The sequence below is a fragment of the Salmo trutta genome, chromosome 4, assembly GCF_901001165.1.
Source record: "Salmo trutta chromosome 4, fSalTru1.1, whole genome shotgun sequence".
NCBI classification, from domain to species: domain Eukaryota; kingdom Metazoa; phylum Chordata; class Actinopteri; order Salmoniformes; family Salmonidae; genus Salmo; species Salmo trutta.
The window spans coordinates 72956410-72983154 of NC_042960.1; the positions used below are offsets into that span (position 1 = coordinate 72956410).

The window sequence follows — 26745 nt, forward strand, 5'->3', positions numbered from 1 at the left end:
AAACATTTCTGCAGCATTGAAGGTCCCCAAAAACACATAATTCTTAAATGGAAGAAGTTTGGGATCCCCAAGACTCTTTCCAGAGCTGGCCGCAGGGCAAATCAAGGAAGAAAGGCCTTGGTCAGGGAGGTGACCAAGAACCCAATGGTCACTCTGACAGAGTTCAAGAGTTCCTATGTGGAGATGGGAGAACCTTCCAGAAGAACAACCATCTCTGCAGCACTCAATCAATCAGGCATTTTTGGTAGCAACCAGACGGAAGTCATTCCTCAGTAAAAGGCACATGACAGCCCGCTTGGAGTTTGAGAAACAAGATTCTCTTGTCTGATGAAAACAAGATTGAACTCTTTCGCTTCAATGCCAAGTGTCACGTCAGGAGGAAACCTGGCACCATTTCTATGGTGAAGCATGGTGGAGGCAGCATCATGCTGTGGGGAGGTTTTTCAGCGGCAGGGACTGTCGTTATGGGGTATTGTGATGTCGTTATGGGGTATTGTGATGTCGTTATGGGGTATTGTGATGTCGTTATGGGGTATTGTGTGTAGATTGATGAGAAAAAAACGATTTAATCCATTTTAGAAGAAGGCTGTATCGTTAGAAAATGTGGAAAAGGTCGAGGGGTCTGAACACTTACTGTACAGTGTTGTAACAATGTGAAAATAGTTAAAGTACAAGAGGGAATATATATATATATAAATAAATATGGGTTGTATTTATAATGGTGTTCGTTCTTCACTGGCTGCCCTTTTCTTGTGGCAACAGGTCACACATCTTGCTGCTGTGATGTCACACTGGTATTTCACCCAGTAGATATGGGAGGTTATCAAAATAGATTTTTTCTAATTCTTTGTGTAATCTGATGGAAATATGTGTCTCTAATATGGTCACACATTTGGCAGGAGGTTAGGAAGTGCAGCTCAGTTTCCACCTCATTTTGTGGGCAGTGTTGCACATAGCCTGTCTTCTCTTGAGAGCCAGGTCTGCCTACAGCGGCCTTTCTCAATAGCAAGGCTATGCTCACCGAGTCTGTACATAGTCAAAGCTTTCCTTAAGTTTGGGTCAGTCAGATTGGTCAGGTATTCTGCCACTGTGTACTCTCTGTTTAGGGCCAAATAGCTTTCTAGTTCTAGTGTCAAGTAATTATTTTTTTGTTTCCTCATGATTTGTTTGGGTCTAATTGTGTTGCTGTCCTGGGGATCTGTGGGGTCTGTTAATGAACAGAGCCCCAGGACCAGCTTGCTGAGGGGTCTCTTCTCCCTCTCTCTAGGTCATATCAGTGCCCACACATCAAAGGTAGCTCTGCTCCGGAAGCTGCCAGAAACCTGGAATCCCAACGCTTCCTGTGACTTCAAGTGAGTGTCCTTAAGGACAGGAGAGCCATACTACAGAAATGCATCTAATCATCACTAGCTGTCCTCAGTGATCATTGTAGCATTACAATCATTGATGTATGTTAGAATGAATTACCTAATATCTATCATCCTCAGTCCAATCTGATGTAATCTATTCTATTCTCTACTCTCTCTGCTATGCTCTCTCTCCCCCCCTCCTCTCCTCTCTCCCCCCCTCCTCTCCTCTCTCTCCCCCCTCCTCTCCTCTCTTTCCCCTCTCCTCTCTCTCCTCTACTCTCTCTCCTCTCCCCTCCCCTCCTCTCCTCTCCTCTCCTCTCCTCTCTCTCCCCTCTCCTCTCTCTACTCTCCTATCCTCTCCTGTCTCCTCTTTTCTCTCTCTCTAATCTTCTCCCTCTCCTCTCCTCTCCTCTGTCTCTCTCTGCTATGCTCTCCTCTCCTCTCTCTCTCCTCTGTCTCTCTCTCCTCTGTCTCTCTCTCCTCTGTCTCTCTCCCCTCTCCTCCCCTCTCCTCTCTCCCCTCTACTCTCCTCTCCTGTCTCCTCTTTTCTCTCTCTAATCTTCTCTCTCTCCTCTCTCCCCTCTCCTCTCTCTCCCCTCTCCCTCTCTCTACCCTCTCCTCTCTCTACTCTCCTATCCTCTCCTGTCTCTTCTTTTCTCTCTCTCTAATCTTCTCTCTCCCCTCTCCTCTCCTCTCTCTCCCCTCCCCTCTCCTCTCCTGTCTCCTCTTTTCTCTCTCTAATCTTCTGTCTCTCCTCTCTCTCTCCCCTCTCTATTATCCTCTCTCTCCTCTCTCCACTCTGTATTATGTGTCTTCCTCCTCTCGTCTATCTACTCATCTCTCTCTACTCTACTCTTCTCTCTCCTCTGTCTCCACTCTCCTGTGTCTCTACCCTGCAGACCAGCCAAGTCCCTCAACATACTGCATCATCTGCTGAAGAAGATCACTGGGTGAGTTGACTTCCTCTTACTGGTGAGCTGACTTCCTCTTACTGGTGAGTTGACTTCCTCTTACTGGTGAGTTGACTTCCTCTTACTGGTGAGTTGACTTGCTAAAGGTGTAAAGGTGGTGTAATGTCTTCCAACCTTTTATTGTAGTGTAACATTCATTTTATTTTATTGTCACACACCGGATAGATGCAGTGAAATATGTTGTTTTACAAGGTCAGCCATAGTAGCACGGTGTCCCTGGAGCAAATTAGGGTTAAGTGACTTGTTCAAGGGCACATGAACAGCTTTTTCACCTTGGCGTCGTGGGTATTGGAACCAGCGATCTTTCGCTTACTGCCCCATCACCTAGTGTAGTTTTAGGGATGGGCATTTGAAATGATTTCTATTTAATTAGTATGATACAGATACAAAGTCTTCACACCCCTTGACCTTTCCCCCTCAAATGTTGTGTTATAGCCTGAATTTAAATTGGGATTGTGTTTTCCTGGCCTACACACAGTATTACCCAATAATGTCAAAGTGGAATTAGATTTTTTTTTTTACAAATTAATAAAAAAATAAAAATAAAGCTGAAATGTCTAAAGTCAATAAGTATTCAACCCTTTTGTTATGGCAAGCCTAAATAAGTTCAGGAGCAAAAATGTACTTCACAATATAGTTTAAATGAGGCCTAACTGAATGATGAGGGTGAAGAGGTTGATTACTGCATAAAATAGCTATGGGATCAGCAGTGACATTCAGGTGGACATAAATTAGGTTACTTACATTGTATCTTCCAATGCGCCTAGGATCATATACATTTGATGAAGCATTGATAACCCTGTGTCACAATGGTAGGGATTAACTGAGCTGGGTTTGGCTCATTGATAAGTTATTGTCTCAACGCAGCCTTATAATGCTGTGAAAGGATCCAGGAACCCAAATGATTTGGGTGGATTCCATCCTCCTTATAAAGGAGCTTTGTTTACCAGAAGGTATCAGAATAGTCAGTAAATGTTCCACCCACAGAGCTGTAATAGTCTGGTAGCCAGTTATGGAGGGCTAACAGTCTGCTGAACCGTTCAATGCCACGATTTAGGGAGGGCAGAGGGACAGATGTTATGGGGTGTCTGTTGGTGTCAAGTAGAGACCCAATCAGTTCTTTAAAATCCATCTTCAGCTGCCCTTCATAATGTCTTTGAATCCCACATGAATTATCATGGCCTCACTTTCCTGATGCTGTTTAAAATGTTTGGCAGCAGCTTATTGATGCCCTGTACTGTAAAGTTTTTACTCCGGGGACTGAGGCATTTCTCACCATTTGAACTGCCCAATACAACGGCCTGAGAAGGGAATGGAGAAATCCTCCCATTCCTACCCCTCACACAATTGTGTCTTTAGGTGATCTGAGGGCCACTATCTGATCTGTGTGTCTATAGGTTATCCGAGGGTCACTATCTGATTGGTCATAAGGCAGGGGAGCCCTTCGTAACCATCTTCAAGGCAGTGGAGGGGCGGAGGATTGTCCGAGAGGCCTATGACCTGCAGCAGACCCATAGCAGCGTGCCCCCTCCCTCTGCACTCGGCCCTGTACCCTGGGTACCGCTGGACCCCACGCTGGTCCTACCCTTCCACCAGAAACACAGCCGGCCACCCTGTACCTTCCCCCCTCCAGACCTGCAGCAACACAAGGTAACCTTAACCCCTAATCTTAACCCCTAACCCCCAACAAGACCTGCAGCAACACAAGGTAACCTTAACCCCTAATCTTAACCTCTCTGGGGTATGTGGGACGATTTCGTCCCACCTACGTAACAGCTACTGAAATTCCAGTGGCGCGATTTTTGAATCGTTAGAAATACTATTACTTCAATTTCTCAAACATATGACTATTTTACGGCTATTTAAAGACAAGAATCTCGTTAATCTAACCCCACTGTCCGATTTCAAAAAGGCTTTACAACGAAAGCAAAACATTAGATTATGTCAGCAGAGTGCCCAGCCAGAAAAAATCAGACAGCCATTTTTCAAGCTAGCATATAATGTCACAAAAACCCAAACCACAGCTAAATGCAGCACTAACCTTTGATGATCTTCATCAGATGACACACCTAGGACATTGTGTTATACAATACATGCATGTCTGTTCAATCAAGTTCATATTTATATCAAAAAACAGCTTTTTGCATTAGCATGTGACGTTCAGAAAACGCATAACCCCCGGCAAACTTCCGTTGAATTTACTAACAGTTTGCTAAATTACTCACGATAAACGTTCACAAAAAGCATAACAATTATTTTAAGAATTATAGATACATTACTCCTCTATGCACTCGATATGTCCGATTTTAAAATAGCTTTTCGGATGAAGCACATTTTGCAATAATCTAAGTACATAGCCCGGCATTACAGGGCTAGCTATTTAGATACCCACCCAGGTCAGCATCCACCAAAATCACATTTCCTATAAGAAAAATGTTCTTACCTTGCTTGTTCTTCATCAGAATACACTGCCAGGACTTCTACTTCAATAACAAATGTTGGTTTGGTCCCAAATAATCCATCGTTATATCCAAACAGCGACGTTTTGTTCGTGAGTTCTAGAATGCTTCTTCGCGGTCCCGCGCATGGCGCATTGGCGTGTCAAAAATGTCTAACTATTCCATTACCGTACTTCGAAGCATGTCAACCGCTGTTTAAAACCAATTTTTATGCCATTCAACTCGTAGATTAGTGATAATATTCCGACCGGGAGTATGCATTGAGCCTAAACAGCCGAATAAAATTTCTCCTCAGAAGCGACTCATGCACGCGCATCATTCAAAGGTCCTCGGAGCATCCACTTACAAAAGGCGATAATCTGTTTCAACCTGAGGCTCCCTCGTAAACCTTCAGTTATTTCGCGGGCTCTGAGAGCCTATTGGAGCCCTGGGAATTGTCACGTTACAGCTAAGATCCTTACTTTTCAATAAAAAGATGCAAGACGCACGACTCCTTGTCAGACAGGGTACTTCCTGCTTGAAACCTTGTCAGGTTTTTGCCTGCCATAGGAGTTCTGTTATACTCACAGACACCATTCAAACAGTTTTAGAAAATTCAGAGTGTTTTCTATCCAAACCTGAACAATAATATGCATATTCTAGCTTCTGAGTTGGTGTAGGAGGCAGTTAAAAATGGGAACATATTTTTTCCAAAATTCTCAATACTGCCCCCTACCCCAAACAGGTTAACCCCTAACCCCCAACCAGACCTGCAGCAACACAAGGTAACCTTAACCCCTAATCTTAACCCCTAACCAGACCTGCAGCAACACAAGGTAACCTTAACCCCTAATCTTAACCCCTAACCAGACCTGCAGCAACACAAGGTAACCTTAACCCCTAGTCTTAACCCCTAACCCCTAACCAGACCTGCAGCAACACAAGGTAACCTTAACCCCTAGTCTTAACCCCTAACCCCCAACCAGACCTGCAGCAACACAAGGTAACCTTAACCCCTAGTCTTAACCCCTAACCCCTAACCAGACCTGCAGCAACACAAGGTAACCTTAACCCCTAGTCTTAACCCCTAACCAGACCTGCAGCAACACAAGGTAACCTTAACCCCTAGTCTTAACCCCTAACCCCCAACCAGACCTGCAGCATAGACAGAAGGTACAACAGATGTGAGAGGGGGAAAAAAATGATAGTTACATATCGCAATATTATTTTGGGATGATATTATACCAATACCAAGTATCAATTAATACAAATAAAAAACCGATGTAATCCTATAGCTCGTTCTCCAGCTTCTTTTTAAATAGATAGCTGACATGTTTTTTATTTCCATGACTGATCAATATGCTCTCTGTCTCTCTTCATTAGACATATTTTCATTTAATGAACCCTTATTTCACCAGGTGAGTTGACTGAGAACAGAGTCTCATTTAGAGCAACGACCTGGGGAATAGTTACAGGGGAGAGGAGGAGAAATCTGCAATAAAATCACAGTAACGAATCAGTATACATATAGAATCACAGTAACGAATCAGTATACATATAGAATCACAGTAACGAATCAGTATACATATAGAATCATCAAAATGGCAACACAGTGGATTCGGAAAGTATTCAGACCCCTTGACTCGTTTCACATTTTGTTACGCTACAGCCTTATTGATGAGGAAAAAAACTATTTAATCCAACTACACAATACCCCATAATGACAAAGCAAAACAGATTTTTTTGAAATTGTTGCAAATGTATTACAAAAAAAAAAATAGCACATTTGCATACGGTACCAGTCAAAAGTTGACACACCTACTTATTCAAGGGTTTTTCTTTATTTTTACTATTTTTATACATTTTAGAATAATAGCAAAGACATCAAAACTACGAAATAACACAAATGGAATCATGAAGTAACAAAATAAGTGTTAAACAAATGAAATATATTTTAGATTTTTGATTCTTCAAAGTAGTCACCCTTTGTGCAAAGCTGTCATCAAGGCACTCTTGGCATTCTCTCAACCAGCTTCATGAGGTAGTCACCTGGAATGCATTTCAATTAACAGGTGTGCCTTGTTAAAAGTTAATTTGTGGTATTTCTTTCCTTCTTAATTTGTTTGAGCCAATCAGTTGTGTTGTACAGAAGATAGCCCTATTTGGTAAAAGACCAAGTCCATATTATGGCAAGAACAGCTCAAATAAGCAAAGAGAAATGACAGTCCATCATTACTTTAAGAACTTTGAGTGCAGTCGCAAAAACCATCAAGTGCTATGATATAACTGTCTCTCATGATGACCGCCACAGGAAAGGAAGACCCAGAGTTACCTCTGCTGCAGAGGATAAGTTGATTATAGTTACCAGCCTCAGAAATTGCAGCCTAAATTAATGCTTCACAGAGTTCAAGTAACAGACACATCTCAACATCAACTGTTCAGAGGAGACTGCATGAATCAGGCCTTCATAGTCGAATTGCTGCAAAGAAACCACTACTAAAGGACACCAATAATAAGAAGACTTGCTTGGGCCAAGTAACATGAGCAATGGACATTAGACTGGTGGAAAACAATCCTTTGGTCTGAGTCCAAATTTTAGATTTTTGGTTCCAACCGCCGTGTTTTTGTGAGATGCAGAGTAGGTGAACGGATGATCTCCGTATGTGTGGTTCCCACCGTGAAGCTTGGAGGAGGAGGTGTGATGGTGTGGGGGTGCTTTGCTCGTGACACTGTCAGTGATTTATTTAGAATTCAAGGCACACTTAACCAGCATGGCTACCACAGCATTCTGCAGCAATACGCCATCCCATCTGTTTTAGGTTTAGTGGGGCTATCATTTGTTTTGCAACAGGACAATGACCCAACACACTTCCAGGCTGTGTAAGGGCTATTTGTCCAAGAAGGAGAGTGATGGAGTGCTGCATCAGATGACCTAGCCTCCACAATCACCCAACCTCAAACCAATTGAGATTGTTTGGACCGCAGAGTGAAGGAAAAGCAGCAAAGAAGTGCTCAGCATATGTGGAAACTCCTTCAAGACTGTTGGAAAAGCATTCCAGGTGAAGCTGGTTGAGTGAATGCCGAGAGTGTGCAAAGCTGCCATCAAGGCAAAGGGTGGCTACTTTGAATAATCTAAAATATATTTTTTATTTGTTTAACACATGATTCTATGTGTTTTTTCATAGTTTTGATGTCTTCACTATTATTTTACAAAGTAGAAAATTGCAAAAGTAAAGGAAACCCGTTAAATGAGTAGGTGTGTCAACTTTTGACTGGTACTATTCAGACCCTTAGTACTTTGTTGAAGCATCTTTTGGCAGTGATTACGAGTCTTCTTGGGTATGACGCTACAAGCTTGGCACACCTGTATTTGGGGAGTTTCTCCCATTCTTCTCTGCAAATCCTCTCAAGCTCTGTCAGGTTGGATGGGGAGCGTCGCTGCACAGCCCAGGTCTCTCCAGAGATGTTGGATCCGGATCAAGTCCAGGCTTTTGCTGGGCCACTCAAGGACATTCAGATACTTGCCTAGAAGCCACTGCGTTGTCTTGGCTGTGTGCTTCGGGTCATTGTCCTGTTGAAAGATGAACTAGACTAGTCTCCCAATCCCTGCCACTGAAAAACATCCCCACAGCATGATGCAGCCACCACCATGCTTCATGGTGCCAGGTTTCCTCCAGACGTGACGCTTGACATTAAGGCCAAAGAGTTCAATCTTGGTTTCATTAGACCAGAGAGTCTTTGGCAAACTCCAAGCGGGCTGTCATGCGCCTTTTACTAAGGAGTGGCTTCCGTCTTTCCACTCTAGCATAAAGGCCTGATTGGTGGAGAGATTTGGTATTTTATTAGGATCCCCATTAGCTGTTGAAAATGCAGCAGCTACTTTTCCTGGGGTTCACACAAAACATGAAACATAACACAGAATTACATAATTTATGTATCTTGCTCCTTTGCACCCCAGTAATCTTTACTTGCACATTCATCTTCTGCACATCTACCATTCCAGTGTTTAAATTGTAAATGTTTTGCCACTATGGCCTATTTATTGCCTTACCTCCCTTATCTCACCTCATTTGCACACACTGTACATAGACTTTAAAAAATATATATATATTGTGTTATTGACTATGTTTGTTTATTCCATGTGTAACTCTGTTGTTTGTGTCGCACTGCTTTGCTTTATCTTGGCCAGGTCGCAGTTGTAAATGAGAACTTGTTCTCAACTAGCCTACCTGGTTAAATAAAGGACTTGTTCTCAACTAGCCTAGCTGGTTAAATAAAGGACTTGTTCTCAACTAGCCTAGCTGGTTAAATAAAGGACTTGTTCTCAACAGGTCTACCTGGTTAAATAAAGGACTTGTTCTCAACTAGCCTACCTGGTTAAATAAAGGACTTGTTCTCAACTAGCCTACCTGGTTAAATAAAGGACTTGTTCTCAACTAGCCTACCTGGTTAAATAAAGGACTTGTTCTCAACTAGCCTACCTGGTTAAATAAAGGTTAAAAAATAATACTGAACATCATTAGACAAGAACAGAACTACATACATTTTTAGAAAGGCAAATGTAGCCTACGTATCAATGCAGTAAGTGTGTGTGTCAGAGCTGTGCGTAAGTTGACTATGCAAACTATTTGGGATTTTCAACACAATGTTTCTTATAAAAAGAAGTGATGCAGTCAGTCTCTCCTCAACTCTTAGCCAAGAGAGACTGGCATGCATAGTATTTATATCAGCCCTCTGATTCCAATGAAGAGTAAAACGTGCCGCTCTGTTCTGGGCCAGCTGCAGCTTAACTAGATTTTTCCTTGCAGCACTTGACCACAATCAAGATAAGATAAAACTAGAGCCTGCAGAACTTGCTTTGTGTGGTGTAAAAAAATCAGAGCATCTCCTTATTACGGACAGACCTCTCCCGATATTTACAACCATTGAATCTATATGTTTTGACCATGACAGTTTACAGTCTAAGGTAACGCCAAGTAATTTAGTCTCCTCAACTTGTTCAACAGCCACATCATTCATTACCAGATTCAGCTGAGGTCTAGAACTTAGGGGAGGATTTGTACCAAATACAATGCTCTTAGTTTTAGAGATGTTCAGGACCAGTTTATTACTGGCCACCCATTCCAAAACAGACTGCAACTCTTTGTTAAGGGTTTCAGTGACTTCATTACTTGTCCTTCTGTTTCTACAACTTGGAGTCCATCTGTGGTAAATTCAATTGATTGGCATGATTTGGAAAGGCATGCACCTGTCTATATAAGGTCCCACAGTTGACAGTGTATGTAAGAGCAAAAACCAATCCATGAGGTCAAAGGAGTTTTCCGTAGAGCTCTGAGACAGGATCGTGTTGAGGCACAGATCTGGGAAGGGCACCAAAAAACAGTCTGCAACGTTGAAGGTCCCCAAGAACACAGTGGCCTTCATTTGGAACCACCAAGACTCTTCCTAGAGCTGGCCGCCCGGCCAAACTGAGCAATCGGGGGAGAAGGGCCTTGGTCAGGGAGGTGACCAAGAACCCGATGGTCACTCTGACAGAGCTCCAGAGTTCTTCTGTGGTGATGGGAAAACCTTCCAGAAGTACAACCATCTCTACAGCACTCCACCAATCAGGCCTTTATGGTAGAGTGGCCAGATGGAAGCCACTCCTCAGTATAAGGAACATGACAGCCTGCTTGGAGTTTGCCAAAAGGCCCCTAAATACTCTGACCATGAGAAACAAGATTCTCTGGTCTGAGGAAACCAAAGTTGAACTCTTTGGCCTGAATGGCAAGCGTCATGTCTGGAGGAAACCTGGCACCATCCCTACAGTGAAGCATGGTGGTGGCAGCATCATACTGTAGGGATGTTTTTCAGCGGCAGGGACTGAGAGACTGGTCAGGATCGAGAGAAGGATGAACAGAGCAAAGTACAGAGAGATCCTTGATGAAAACCTGCTCCAGAGCGCTCAGGTCCTCAGACTGGGGCGAAGGTTCACCTTCCAACAGGACAAAAACCCTAATCACACAGCCAAGACAACGCAGGAGTGGCTTTGGGACAAGTCTCTGAATGTCCTTGAGTGGCCCAGCTAGAGCACAGACTGGAACCTGATCAAATAACATTTTATTGGTCACATACACATGGTTAGCAGATGTTATTGCGAGGTGTAGCGGAATGCTTATATCAAACATCTCTTAAGAGACCTCCCCACCCAACCTGACAGACCTTGAAAGGATCTGCAGAGAAGAATGGGAGAAACTCCCCAAATACAGGTGTGCCAAGCTTGTAGCGTCATACCCAAGAAGACTCGAGTTCCAGTCAAAAGTTTAGCGTCATACCTGTATGCTGGAAAACACTTGGTTTGTTATTTTTGATTCAAACAAACTTTTCATTAAATACGAATACCAAACTTGTCGGATTCTGCGACGCGGTTAGGTTTTAGCAGCTTGCACCGCTATTTCTTGTCCCGGAATCCTGCTTGACAGGTTGAAGCTTGCTTAAAAGAGATGCTAAGCTACTAGCCATCAAGCTAACGAAGTTGGTAGCAGATGAGTTTTGTAATGGAGCCTCTTTATCTGGAGAAATAAATGAACGCTTCCAGTGCTGTAGGAGCTGTATCTACTACGATCTGTTTCAGGACAAACCAGACCACTGTGTTCCAGTGCTGTAGGAGCTGTATCTACTACGATCTGTTTCAGGACAAACCAGACCACTGTGTTCCAGTGCTGTATCTACTACGATCTGTTACAGGATAAACCAGACCACTGTGTTCCAGTGCTGTAGGAGCTGTATCTACTACGATCTGTTACAGGATAAACCAGACCACTGTGATCCAGTGCTGTAGGAGCTGTATCTACTACGATCTGTTACAGGATAAACCAGACCACTGTGTTCCAGTGCTGTAGGAGCTGTATCTACTACGATCTGTTTCAGGATAAACCAGATCACTGTGTTCCAGTGCTGTATCTACTACGATCTGTTACAGGACAAACCAGACCACTGTGTTCCAGTGCTGTATCTACTACGATCTGTTACAGGATAAACCAGACCACTGTGTTCCAGTGCTGTAGGAGCTGTATCTACTACGATCTGTTTCAGGACAAACCAGACCACTGTGTTCCAGTGCTGTAGGAGCTGTATCTACTACGATCTGTTTCAGGACAAACCAGACCACTGTGTTCCAGTGCTGTAGGAGCTGTATCTACTACGATCTGTTTCAGGATAAACCAGACCACTGTGTTCCAGTGCTGTAGGAGCTGTATCTACTACGATCTGTTACAGGATAAACCAGACCACTGTGTTCCAGTGCTGTATCTACTACGATCTGTTACAGGATAAACCAGACCACTGTGTTCCAGTGCTGTAGGAGCTGTATCTACTACGATCTGTTACAGGATAAACCAGACCACTGTGTTCCAGTGCTGTAGGAGCTGTATCTACTACGATCTGTTACAGGATAAACCAGACCACTGTGTTCCAGTGCTGTAGGAGCTGTATCTACTACGATCTGTTACAGGATAAACCAGACCACTGTGTTCCAGTGCTGTAGGAGCTGTATCTACTACGATCTGTTACAGGACAAACCAGACCACTGTGTTCCAGTGCTGTATCTACTACGATCTGTTACAGGATAAACCAGACCACTGTGTTCCAGTGCTGTAGGAGCTGTATCGACTACGATCTGTTACAGGACAAACCAGACCACTGTGTTCCAGTGCTGTAGGAGCTTTATCTACTACGATCTGTTTCAGGACAAACCAGACCACTGTGTTCCAGTGCTGTATCTACTACGATCTGTTACAGGACAAACCAGACCACTGTGTTCCAGTGCTGTAGGAGCTGTATCTACTACGATCTGTTTCAGGATAAACCAGACCACTGTGTTCCAGTGCTGTATCTACTACGATCTGTTACAGGACAAACCAGACCACTGTGTTCCAGTGCTGTAGGAGCTGTATCTACTACGATCTGTTTCAGGATAAACCAGACCACTGTGATCCAGTGCTGTAGGAGCTGTATCTACTACGATCTGTTACAGGGCAAACCAGACCACTGTGTTCCAGTGCTGTAGGAGCTGTATCTACTACGATCTGTTTCAGGACAAACCAGACCACTGTGTTCCAGTGCTGTAGGAGCTGTATCTACTACGATCTGTTACAGGACAAACCAGACCACTGTGTTCCAGTGCTGTAGGAGCTGTATCTACTACGATCTGTTACAGGATAAACCAGACCACTGTGTTCCAGTGCTGTAGGAGCTGTATCTACTACGATCTGTTACAGGACAAACCAGACCACTGTGTTCCAGTGCTGTATCTACTACGATCTGTTACAGGATAAACCAGACCACTGTTTTCCAGTGCTGTAGGAGCTGTATCTACTACGATCTGTTACAGGACAAACCAGACCACTGTGTTCCAGTGCTGTAGGAGCTGTATCTACTACGATCTGTTTCAGGATAAACCAGACCACTGTGTTCCAGTGCTGTAGGAGCTGTATCTACTATGATCTGTTACAGGATAAACCAGACCACTGTGATCCAGTGCTGTAGGAGCTGTATCTACTACGATCTGTTACAGGATAAACCAGACCACTGTGTTCCAGTGCTGTAGGAGCTGTATCTACTACGATCTGTTTCAGGACAAACCAGACCACTGTGTTCCAGTGCTGTAGGAGCTGTATCTACTACGATCTGTTACAGGACAAACCAGACCACTGTGTTCCAGTGCTGTATCTACTACGATCTGTTACAGGATAAACCAGACCACTGTGTTCCAGTGCTGTAGGAGCTGTATCTACTACGATCTGTTACAGGATAAACCAGACCACTGTGTTCCAGTGCTGTAGGAGCTGTATCTACTATGATCTGTTACAGGACAAACCGGACCACTGTGTTCCAGTGCTGTAGGAGCTGTATCTACTACGATCTGTTTCAGGACAAACCAGACCACTGTGTTCCAGTGCTGTAGGAGCTGTATCTACTACGATCTGTTACAGGATAAACCAGACCACTGTGTTCCAGTGCTGTAGGAGCTGTATCTACTACGATCTGTTACAGGATAAACCAGACCACTGTGTTCCAGTGCTGTAGGAGCTGTATCTACTATGATCTGTTACAGGACAAACCAGACCACTGTGTTCCAGTGCTGTAGGAGCTGTATCTACTACGATCTGTTTCAGGACAAACCAGACCACTGTGTTCCAGTGCTGTAGGAGCTGTATCTACTATGATCTGTTACAGGACAAACCAGACCACTGTGTTCCAGTGCTGTAGGAGCTGTATCTACTACGATCTGTTTCAGGACAAACCAGACCACTGTGTTCCAGTGCTGTAGGAGCTGTATCTACTACGATCTGTTTCAGGACAAACCAGACCACTGTGTTCCAGTGCTGTATCTACTACGATCTGTTACAGGATAAACCAGACCACTGTGATCCAGTGCTGTAGGAGCTGTATCTACTACGATCTGTTACAGGACAAACCAGACCACTGTGTTCCAGTGCTGTATCTACTACGATCTGTTACAGGATAAACCAGACCACTGTGTTCCAGTGCTGTAGGAGCTGTATCTACTACGATCTGTTACAGGACAAACCAGACCACTGTGTTCCAGTGCTGTATCTACTACGATCTGTTACAGGATAAACCAGACCACTGTGTTCCAGTGCTGTAGGAGGTGTATCTACTACGATCTGTTTCAGGATAAACCAGACCACTGTGATCCAGTGCTGTAGGAGCTGTATCTACTACGATCTGTTACAGGACAAACCAGACCACTGTGTTCCAGTGCTGTAGGAGCTGTATCTACTACGATCTGTTACAGGACAAACCAGACCACTGTGTTCCAGTGCTGTAGGAGCTGTATCTACTACGATCTGTTTCAGGACAAACCAGACCACTGTTCCAGTGCTGTAGGAGCTGTATCTACTACGATCTGTTACAGGACAAACCAGACCACTGTGTTCCAGTGCTGTAGGAGCTGTATCTACTACGATCTGTTACAGGATAAACCAGACCACTGTGTTCCAGTGCTGTAGGAGCTGTATCTACTACGATCTGTTACAGGACAAACCAGACCACTGTGTTCCAGTGCTGTATCTACTACGATCTTACAGGATAAACCAGACCACTGTTTTCCAGTGCTGTAGGAGCTGTATCTACTACGATCTGTTACAGGACAAACCAGACCACTGTGTTCCAGTGTTGTAGGAGCTGTATCTACTACGATCTGTTTCAGGATAAACCAGACCACTGTGTTCCAGTGCTGTAGGAGCTGTATCTACTACGATCTGTTTCAGGACAAACCAGACCACTGTGTTCCAGTGCTGTAGGAGCTGTATCTACTACGATCTGTTACAGGACAAACCAGACCACTGTGTTCCAGTGCTGTATCTACTACGATCTGTTACAGGATAAACCAGACCACTGTGTTCCAGTGCTGTAGGAGCTGTATCGACTACAATCTGTTACAGGACAAACCAGACCACTGTGTTCCAGTGCTGTAGGAGCTTTATCTACTACGATCTGTTTCAGGACAAACCAGACCACTGTGTTCCAGTGCTGTATCTACTACGATCTGTTACAGGACAAACCAGACCACTGTGTTCCAGTGCTGTAGGAGCTGTATCTACTACGATCTGTTTCAGGATAAACCAGACCACTGTGTTCCAGTGCTGTATCTACTACGATCTGTTACAGGATAAACCAGACCACTGTGTTCCAGTGCTGTAGGAGCTGTATCTACTATGATCTGTTTCAGGATAAACCAGACCACTGTGATCCAGTGCTGTAGGAGCTGTATCTACTACGATCTGTTACAGGACAAACCAGACCACTGTGTTCCAGTGCTGTAGGAGCTGTATCTACTACGATCTGTTTCAGGACAAACCAGACCACTGTGTTCCAGTGCTGTAGGAGCTGTATCTACTACAATCTGTTACAGGACAAACCAGACCACTGTGTTCCAGTGCTGTAGGAGCTGTATCTACTACGATCTGTTACAGGATAAACCAGACCACTGTGTTCCAGTGCTGTAGGAGCTGTATCTACTACGATCTGTTACAGGACAAACCAGACCACTGTGTTCCAGTGCTGTATCTACTACGATCTGTTACAGGATAAACCAGACCACTGTTTTCCAGTGCTGTAGGAGCTGTATCTACTACGATCTGTTACAGGACAAACCAGACCACTGTGTTCCAGTGCTGTAGGAGCTGTATCTACTACGATCTGTTTCAGGATAAACCAGACCACTGTGTTCCAGTGCTGTAGGAGCTGTATCTACTATGATCTGTTACAGGATAAACCAGACCACTGTGATCCAGTGCTGTAGGAGCTGTATCTACTACGATCTGTTACAGGATAAACCAGACCACTGTGTTCCAGTGCTGTAGGAGCTGTATCTACTACGATCTGTTTCAGGACAAACCAGACCACTGTGTTCCAGTGCTGTAGGAGCTGTATCTACTACGATCTGTTACAGGACAAACCAGACCACTGTGTTCCAGTGCTGTATCTACTACGATCTGTTACAGGATAAACCAGACCACTGTGTTCCAGTGCTGTAGGAGCTGTATCTACTACGATCTGTTACAGGATAAACCAGACCACTGTGTTCCAGTGCTGTAGGAGCTGTATCTACTATGATCTGTTACAGGACAAACCAGACCACTGTGTTCCAGTGCTGTAGGAGCTGTATCTACTACGATCTGTTTCAGGACAAACCAGACTACTGTGTTCCAGTGCTGTAGGAGCTGTATCTACTACGATCTGTTACAGGATAAACCAGACCACTGTGTTCCGGTGCTGTAGGAGCTGTATCTACTACGATCTGTTACAGGATAAACCAGACCACTGTGTTCCAGTGCTGTAGGAGCTGTATCTACTATGATCTGTTACAGGACAAACCAGACCACTGTGTTCCAGTGCTGTAGGAGCTGTATCTACTACGATCTGTTTCAGGACAAACCAGACCACTGTGTTCCAGTGCTGTAGGAGCTGTATCTACTATGATCTGTTACAGGACAAACCAGACCACTGTGTTCCAGTGCTGTAGGAGCTGTATCTACTACGATCTGTTTCAGGACAAACCAGACCACTGTGTTCCAGTGCTGTAGGAGCTGTATCTACTACGATCTGTTACAGGACAAACCAGACCACTGTGTTCCAGTGCTGTATCTACTACGATCTGTTACAGGATAAACCAGACCACTGTGTTCCAGTGCTGTAGGAGCTGTATCTACTACGATCTGTTACAGGGCAAACCAGACCACTGTGTTCCAGTGCTGTAGGAGCTGTATCTACTACGATCTGTTTCAGGACAAACCAGACCACTGTGTTCCAGTGCTGTAGGAGCTGTATCTACTACGATCTGTTACAGGACAAACCAGACCACTGTGTTCCAGTGCTGTATCTACTACGATCTGTTACAGGATAAACCAGACCACTGTGTTCCAGTGCTGTAGGAGCTGTATCTACTACGATCTGTTACAGGACAAACCAGACCACTGTGTTCCAGTGCTGTATCTACTACGATCTGTTTCAGGACAAACCAGACCACTGTGTTCCAGTGCTGTAGGAGCTGTATCTACTATGATCTGTTACAGGACAAACCAGACCACTGTGTTCCAGTGCTGTAGGAGCTGTATCTACTACGATGTGTTACAGGACAAACCAGACCACTGTGTTCCAGTGCTGTATCTACTACGATCTGTTACAGGATAAACCAGACCACTGTGTTCCAGTGCTGTAGGAGCTGTATCTACTACGATCTGTTACAGGACAAACCAGACCACTGTGTTCCAGTGCTGTATCTACTACGATCTGTTACAGGATAAACCAGACCACTGTGTTCCAGTGCTGTAGGAGCTGTATCTACTACGATCTGTTTCAGGATAAACCAGACCACTGTGATCCAGTGCTGTAGGAGCTGTATCTACTACGATCTGTTACAGGACAAACCAGACCACTGTGTTCCATTGCTGTAGGAGCTGTATCTACTACAGGATAAACCAGACCACTGTGTTCCAGTGCTGTAGGAGCTGTATCTACTACGATCTGTTTCAGGATAAACCAGACCACTGTGATCCAGTGCTGTAGGAGCTGTATCTACTACGATCTGTTACAGGACAAACCAGACCACTGTGTTCCAGTGCTGTAGGAGCTGTATCTACTACGATCTGTTTCAGGACAAACCAGACCACTGTGTTCCAGTGCTGTAGGAGCTGTATCTACTACGATCTGTTACAGGACAAACCAGACCACTGTGTTCCAGTGCTGTAGGAGCTGTATCTACTACGATCTGTTACAGGATAAACCAGACCACTGTGTTCCAGTGCTGTAGGAGCTGTATCTACTACGATCTGTTACAGGACAAACCAGACCACTGTGTTCCAGTGCTGTAGGAGTTGTATCTACTACGATCTGTTACAGGACAAACCAGACCACTGTGTTCCAGTGCTGTAGGAGCTGTATCTACTACGATCTGTTTCAGGACAAACCAGACCACTGTGTTCCAGTGCTGTAGGAGCTGTATCTACTACGATCTGTTACAGGATAAACCAGACCACTGTGTTCCAGTGCTGTAGGAGCTGTATCTACTACGATCTGTTACAGGATAAACCAGACCACTGTGTTCCAGTGCTGTAGGAGCTGTATCTACTATGATCTGTTACAGGACAAACCAGACCACTGTGTTCCAGTGCTGTAGGAGCTGTATCTACTACGATCTGTTACAGGATAAACCAGACCACTGTGTTCCAGTGCTGTAGGAGCTGTATCTACTACGATCTGTTTCAGGATAAACCAGACCACTCAGAGTTCCAATGCAGCAATTGTTTGCTTGCCGAGGATTATTGGCTTGAGGTGGCTTCCTTGATCACGCAGGTCGCCAGCCTACTTAAGAAACTGGGAAATAACGCAGAGGTGATGTTAACATTTTCGACGGCATTCGCGCTTGTTGGATGCATCTCCGTCTTGCCGTTTACCGACTGGCCTGTGTTGCCCGGAGCTCCCCTATCTGATAGCGGAGTCGAAGGAGCTCAGCACGAGGAGCCAGGCAATCAACGATGATCTCATGTCATGAGCCGTGTAAGCCAAAGACATAGGAATCCCGCAAAGCAGTCTACGCTCCCAACGAGAGGCCCGGAGCGGATACAAACAACTAATAGTTTTGCCATCCTGGAGCCTGATCTTCCTGCACCTTCGTCGCTGGGGCTGCCTGTGTCTGCGGCCTCGGTGCCTACTACTACGATTTCGAAGTCGTCATCGGCAACCTTCCGTCCCTGCTCTGGATCGAGCGGGGCTTCTCCATCTGTCGGAGGCTTGCGCTGGGAGCAACGGGCTATCCTGCCTCTTGCTCGTCCATAAAGGGTTCTCCGTGGGAGTGGGCAGATTTCCCTGTCCTTTAAGCCATCTGATTCTGGGCAGCTCCATGTTCAGAAATGTGACCGTTCCTGGTGCAAAAACCATGTCCTATCCCGGAGCTTGAGTAAATTACATTACTAAGCTGCTCCTGAATGGACTACACCAGGACATGGAAATCAATTCTATCGTAGTCCATGTGGGTTTTAATGACATTATGAAGGGCAGCTCTGAACAGTTGAAACTGGATTTTAAAGAGCTGATTGACTCTCTGCTAGACACTAACAAAATACCCATCATATCTGGCCCTGTGCCCTCTCTGAATCGTGGCATTGAACACTTTAGCAGGATTCTCTCAATTTCACAACTGGCTATGTGATTATTGCAGCTCAATGGGTGTAACTTTTGTTGACAATTTCAATACCTTTTGGAAACAAAACAGGTTTTATAAGGAGGATGGCATCCACCGAAATCATTTAGGTTCCTGGATACTTTCACAGCATTATAAGACTGCGTTGAGACAATGACTTATCAATGACCCAAGTCCAGCTCAGCTAATCCCTACCATTGTGACACAGAGTTATCAATGCTTCAGCAAATGTATATTACACCAGGGGTGTTGGTAGACACAATGTAAGTAACCTAATGTATGTATCTCTAACTGACCTGAATGCCACTGCTAATCCTACAGCTATTGTAAGCAGTAATCATGAGCCTATGAACCAGATTTATACTGTTAGCACTGAGGCGGTGTGCCCTAGGAGGAAGTCCACTGTGTGCAGCTCACCCTGCACTAACATAAATAACACATCTACTTCTACTAAGCTTTCCAGTAAAGCAATGAAAACAAGCAAGCATCCCAGAAGAAAAGTACTCAAAATAGCCCACGTTAAATCAAATCAAATCAAATGTATTTATATAGCCCTTCTTACATCAGCTGATATCTCAAAGTGCTGTACAGAAACCCAGCCTAAAACCCCAAACAGCAAGCAATGCAGGTGTAGAAGCACGGTGGCTAGGAAAAACTCCCTAGAAAGGCCAAAACCTAGGAAGAAACCTAGAGAGGAACCAGGCTATGAGGGGTGGCCAGTCCTCTTCTGGCTGTGCCGGGTGGAGATTATAACAGCACATAGCCAAGATGTTCAAATGTTCATAAATGACCAGCAGGGTCAAATAATAATAATCATAGTAGATGTCGAGGGTGCAACAAGTCAGTAACAAAAGAGTAAGTGTCAGTTGGCTTTTTCATAGCCGATCTTTGAGAGTATCTCTACCGCTCCTGCTGTTTCTAGAGAATTGAAAACAGCAGGTCTGGGACAGGTAGCACGTCCGTTGAACAGGTCAGGGTTCCAGCAGGTCTGGGACAGCAGGTCTGGGACAGGTAGCACGTCCGGTGAACAGGTCAGGGTTCCAGCAGGTCTGGGACAGCAGGTCTGGGACAGGTAGAACTTCCGGTGAACAGGTCAGGGTTCCATAGCCGCAGGCAGAACAGTTAACATATGTAGCTTAAGAAACAAGGTTCATGAAATCAATAACTTGCTTGTAACAGATGACATTCATATTCTGACTATCTCTGAAACTCACTTAGACAGTACCTTTGATACAGTGGTAGCAATACAAGGTTATAACATTTACAGAAAAGATAGAATTGCCAATGGTGGAGATCTTGCTGTTTTGTATTCAGGACCACATTCCTAAAAAGTTTAGAGGAGCTCATGTAAAATACTGTTGAAGTAATATGGCTACAGGTTCATCTGCCTCACCTAAAGCCCATTCTGGTGGGAAGCTGCTATAGACCACCAAGTGCTAACAGTCAGTATCTGGATAACATGTGAAATGCTTGATAATGTATGCAATATCAACAGAGAGGTATATTTTCTGGGTGATTTTTAAATATTGAATGGCTCTCATCATGCTGCCCACTCAAGAAAAGCGTCAAACTGTAACCAGCACCTGTAATCAGTCAACCTACCAGGGTAGTTACAAACAGCACAGGAATTAAATATATTGATCACATCTTTACTAATGCTGCAGAAATTTGCTTGAAAGCAGTTTACAGATCCATCGGATGTAGTGATCATAATATAGTAACCATATCTAGGAAAACAACATTTAAGGCTGGGCCAAATATAGTGTATAAGAAGTAATATAAGAAGTTTTGTAGTGATTCCTATATAGTTGATGTAAAGAATGTATTGGTCCATGGTGTGTAATGAGGAGCAAACAGACGCTGCACTGGACACATTTATGTAATTGCTTATTCCAGTTACTAATAAGCATCCATTAAGAAAATGACTGTAAAAACTGTTAAATTCCAGTGTATTGAGGAGGAATTGAAAAATTGTATGGAGAGGGATGAGGCTAAATCAATGGCAAATAAGTCTGCACAACCGATTGGCAAACTTATTGCAAATTGAGAAATCATGTGACTAAACTGAGTTAAAAGAAGAAACTACACTATGAAAGAAAGATAAATGACATGAAGAATGACGGTAAAAAGCTTTGGGGCACCTTAAATGACATGTTGGGAAAAAAGGCAAACTCAGCTCCATCATTCATTGAATCAGATGGCTCATTCATCACAAAACCAACTGATTTTGCCAACTACTTTAATTTGTTTTTCATTGGCAATATAAGCAAACTTAGGGATGACATGCCAGCTACAAATGCTGACTCTACACATCCAAGTATATTTGACCAAATTATTAAAGACAAGAATTGTAATTTTGAATTCTGTAAAGTGATTGTGAAAGAGGTGCTTTTTTGTTGTTGTCTATCAACAATGACAAGCCACCGGGGTCTGACAACTTGGATGGAAAATTACTGAGGATAATAATGGGTGATATTGCCATATTTTCAATTTAAGCCTACTAGAAAGTGCATGCCCCCAGGCTTTGAGGGAAGCAAAAGTAATTCCGCTACCTAAAAATAGTAAAGCCCCCTTTACTGGCTCAAATAGCCAATCAATCAGCTTGTTACCAACCCTTAGTAAACTTTTTGAAAAAATTGTTTGACCTGATACGGTGCTATTTTACAGTTAACAAATTGACAACAAACTTTCAGCATGCTTATAGGGAAGGACATTCAACAAGCACAGCACTTATACAAATTACTAATGATAAGATTCTGGGGTCTGTTTTGTTAGACTGAAGTGCGGCTTTTGACATTATCGATCATAGTCCGCTGCTGGAAAAACATATGTGTTATGGCTTTACACCCCCTGCTATAATGTGGATAAAGAGTTACCTGTCTAACAGAACACAGAGGGTGTTCTTAAATGGAATCTTCTCCAACATAATCCAGATATAATCAGGAATTCCCCAGGGCAGCTGTCCAGGCCCCTTACTGGTAGAATCAGGAATTCCCCAGGGCAGTTGTCCAGGCCCCTTACTTTTTACAATCTTTGCTAATAACATGCTTTGAGTAAAGCCAGTGTGTTTATGTATGCAAATGACTCAACACTATACATGTCAGCTACTACAGCAACTGAAATGACTGCAACACTTAATTAACAAAGTGCTGCACTTAATTTCAGAATGGGTGGCAAGGAATGTTAGTCCTAAACATATCTAAAACTAAAAGCATTGTATTTTGGACAAATTGTTAACTAAATCTTGTAATAAATAATGTGGAAATTGAGCAAGTTGAGGTGACTAAGCTGCTTAGTTAGTTTACAATCCAGGGTTACTCTGTCATGGTAAAAACATATTGATACAACAATAGCTAAAATGGGGAGAAGTCTGTCCATATTAAAGCGCTGCTCTACCTTCTTAACAACACTATCAACAAGGCAGGTCCAACAGGCCCTGGTTTCTACCTTCTTAACAGCACTATCAACAAGGCAGGTCCTACAGGCCCTAGTTTCTACCTTAACAACACTATCAACAAGGCAGGTCCTACAGGCCCTAGTTTCTACCTTCTTAACAACACTATCAACAAGGCAGGTCCTACAGGCCCTAGTTTCTACCTTCTTAAAACCTGTTGGGGATAGGGGGCAGTATTGAGAATTTTGAAAAAAATATGTGCCCATTTTTAACTGCCTCCTACACCAACTCAGAAGCTAGGATATGCATATTATTGTTCAGGTTTGGATAGAAAACACTCTGAATTTTCTAAAACTGTTTGAATGGTGTCTGTAAGTATAACAGAACTCATATGGCAGTCAAAACCCTGAGACAAATTCTGACAGGAAGTGGATACCTGATGTGTTGAATTACCTTTAAGCCTATGCCATTGAAACACACAGGGGCTTATTAATCGTTGAGCACTTCCTATGGCTTCCACTAGATGTCACCAGTCTTTACAAAGTGGTTTGAGTCTTCTACTGTGAGAACTGAACGAACAAGAGCTTTGGAACGGTGGTGGCCGACAAGACTCTGGCGCGCGAGTTCATGTTGTACTCTCGTTTCAATACGTTTTAAAAGAGAATGCAATCGTCCGCCTTGAATATTATTCATGTTCTGGTTGAAAAAGGCCCTAATGATTTATGCTATACGACGTTTGACATGTTTGAACGAACGTAAATATTTTTTCTCCCCTCTTTCATGAAGACAAGTCCGGCGGGCTTAGATCATGTGCTAACAACACGGAGCTTTTTGGACATAAATTATGAGCTTTTTCGAACAAAACTACATTTGTTATGGACCTGGGATTCCTGGAAGTGACATCTGATGAAGAGAATCAAAGGTAATGGATTATTTACATAGTATTTTTGATTTTAGATCTCTCCAACATGGCGGTTAGTCTGTATCGCAAAGCGTATTTTTCTGGGCGCAGTGCTCAGATTATTGCAAAGTGTGATTTCCCAGTAAGGTTATTTTTAAATCTGACAATCCGGTTGCGTTCAAGAGATGTAAATCTATAATTCTTTGAATGACAATATATTTTACCAATGTTTTCGAATAGTAATTATTTAATTTGTTGTGCTGATTGACTGGCGGTTATTGGAGGGAAAAGATTTCCTCAACATCAACGCCATAGTAAAACGCTGTTTTTGGATATAAATATGAACTTGATAGAACAAAAAATGCATGTATTGTCTAACATAATGTCCTAGGAGTGTCATCTGATGGAGATTGTCAAAGGTTAGTGCATAATTTTAGCTGGTTTTCTGCTTTTGGTGACGCGTGTCTTTGCATTGACAAAACATTACACACAGCTATTTTCAATGTACTGTCCTAACATAATCTAACTTTATGCTTTCGCCGTAAAGCCTTTTTGAAATCGGACAACGTGGTTAGATTAAGGAGATGTTTATCTTTCAAAGGGTGTAAGATAGTTGTATGTTTGAGAAATTTCAATTATGACATTTAATTGTTTTCAAATTTGGCGCTCTTGATATTTCACCTGTTGTTGATAGGGTGTACCAGGGGTGGGACGCTTGCGTCCCACATAGCCCATAGAGGTTAACAACACTATCAACAAGGCAGGTTCTACAGGCCCTAGTTTCTACCTTCTTAACAACACTATCAACAAGGCAGGTCCTACAGGCCCTAGTTTCTACCTTCTTAACAACACTATCAACAAGGCAGGTCCTACAGGCCCTAGTTTCTACCTTCTTAACAACACTATCAACAAGGCAGGTCCTACAGGCCCTAGTTTCTACCTTCTTAACAACACTATCAACAAGGCAGGTCCTACAGGCCCTAGTTTCTACCTTCTTAACAACACTATCAACAAGGCAGGTCCTACAGGCCCTAGTTTCTACCTTCTTAACAGCACTATCAACAAGGCAGGTCCTACAGGCCCTAGTTGTGTTGCACCTGGACAACTGACAGGTCGTGTGGTCAGGTGCCACAAAAAGGCACTCAGGAAAATTGAAATTGGCTCAGAACAGCGCAGCACGGCTGGCCCTTGGATGTTCAGTACACAGATAACTAATATTAATAATATGCAGGTCAATCTCTCCTGGCTAAAAGTGGAGGAGAGATTGACTTCATCACTACTTGTATTTATGAGAGGTATTGACATGTTGAATTCACAGAGCTGTCTGTTTGAACTACTGGCACACAGCTCAGACACCCATGCATACCCCACAAGACATGCCACCAGAGGTCTCTTCACAGTCCCCAAGTCCAGAACAGACTATGGGAGGCGCACAGTACTACATAGAGCCATGACTACATGGAACTCTATTCCACATCAAGTACCTGATGCAAGCAGTAAAATTAGATTTAAAAAACAGATAGAAATATAACTTATGGAACAGCGGGGACTGAAGCAACACAAACATACACACACACGATAACATGCGCACTCCACATAGATTTTGTACTGTAGATATGTGGTGGAGTAGGGGCCTGAGGGCACACAGTGTGTTGTGACATCTGTGAATGTATTGTAATGTTTTTAAAATGGTCTGCCTTCATTTTGCTGAAAGAGGATCTGCTGGCTTGATGAGGATCCATAATAAATACAAATACCCAAAACTCAAGGCTGTAATCGCTGCCAAAGGTGTTTCAACAAAGTACTGAGTAAAGGGTCTGAATACTTATGTAAATGTAATATATAAAACAATTTAATCCATTGTAGCAACAGATCAACCCATTCTTCGACTCGCTTTCAATGACACTATCAGAACTATAACTGACATTTCTGTGAATTTGTTCAGGTCGCCCAAAAAGTTGCTTTAATAACTAGCTGTAGAAATACTCAACAGCAGGAAGGGTATTATCATGGTGGAAAGATGGAATCTGAAACATTTTATTCACCCTCAGGGTTGTCTGTTGTGTTGCTACAGGCCTTCAGGGTAACACGCTAACCTCTAACACACCCTAACGTTTCTGTCATAACACACCCCTCTCATACAACAAACTGGCCAGGCCAGTCTGCCCCCCAGCAGCTCCCATTGCAGTTACTCTCTCCTCTCTCCTGTCCTCCCAGGCAAGGAAGGGCGGGGCTGGAGAACCAGGGAAGCCGGGACCAAGTAAGGGGATGGCAGGGCCAGCTAACCCCGCCTCCAGTCGGGGAGCGAAGAAGAAGAAGAAGAATAAAGGGAAGAAAACACAGAGGCGAGACAAGTGGATGAAGAAGCAGATCCAACGCTCTATCCAGCAGAACAGCCCTTAGGACCACCTACAGAACCATCTATAAATGTTATTGGTCACGTACTCATGTTTAGCAGATGTTATTGCGGGTGTAGTGAAATGCTTGTGTTTCTAGCTCTAACAGTGCAATAATATTTAACAAATAATATTGAACAATTTCACAATTGTTAGAGATGTATGTATAGAACCATTACAGCATGGCCCTTGCAATGCTAGGGTTGTGGGTTCGATTCTCATGAGGGACCAGTACGAAAACGTTTCCTCTGGATGAAAGCGTCTGTTAAAATGTTGAGTGGATTGGTGTATTTTTTTGCTCATTATATTTTGTACTTTTTTTTATTATTTAGATTAAAGCGTTTAATAGTCACATGTACAGGGTTGCAGGTGTGATTAGAGTACAGTGACATTCTTGAGCTCCTATATATACATACACACATTAACTGTCAAAATAATATGTATATGTACATTAAATGTCAAAATAATAATAATAATATATATATACACACTGTGGCAATGAGTAAGAACATTTAAAAACCAACAATGTTTTGAAGGAACTTGAGGCGAGACGCCCCCCCTTTGTAGTGAAAATACAGAAAGATAAACT

At 43.4% G+C, this 26745-nt stretch overlaps 1 protein-coding gene across 2 annotated transcripts in view; it reads left to right on the forward strand.

Annotated features, from left to right (window-relative positions):
• The window catches only part of ice2 (interactor of little elongator complex ELL subunit 2), a 67904-nt gene extending 41390 nt beyond the window's left edge, over nt 1-26514 (forward strand). For both annotated transcript variants that reach the window (XM_029752006.1, XM_029752008.1), the window contains 4 exons: nt 1268-1352; nt 2249-2299; nt 3718-3970; nt 25978-26514. In XM_029752006.1, coding sequence (XP_029607866.1) covers nt 1268-1352; nt 2249-2299; nt 3718-3970; nt 25978-26163 — 575 coding nt within the window. In that variant the 3' untranslated portion in view covers nt 26164-26514. The remainder of the gene's footprint in view (nt 1-1267; nt 1353-2248; nt 2300-3717; nt 3971-25977) is intronic.
• Nucleotides 26515-26745: the final 231 nt, after the last annotated feature.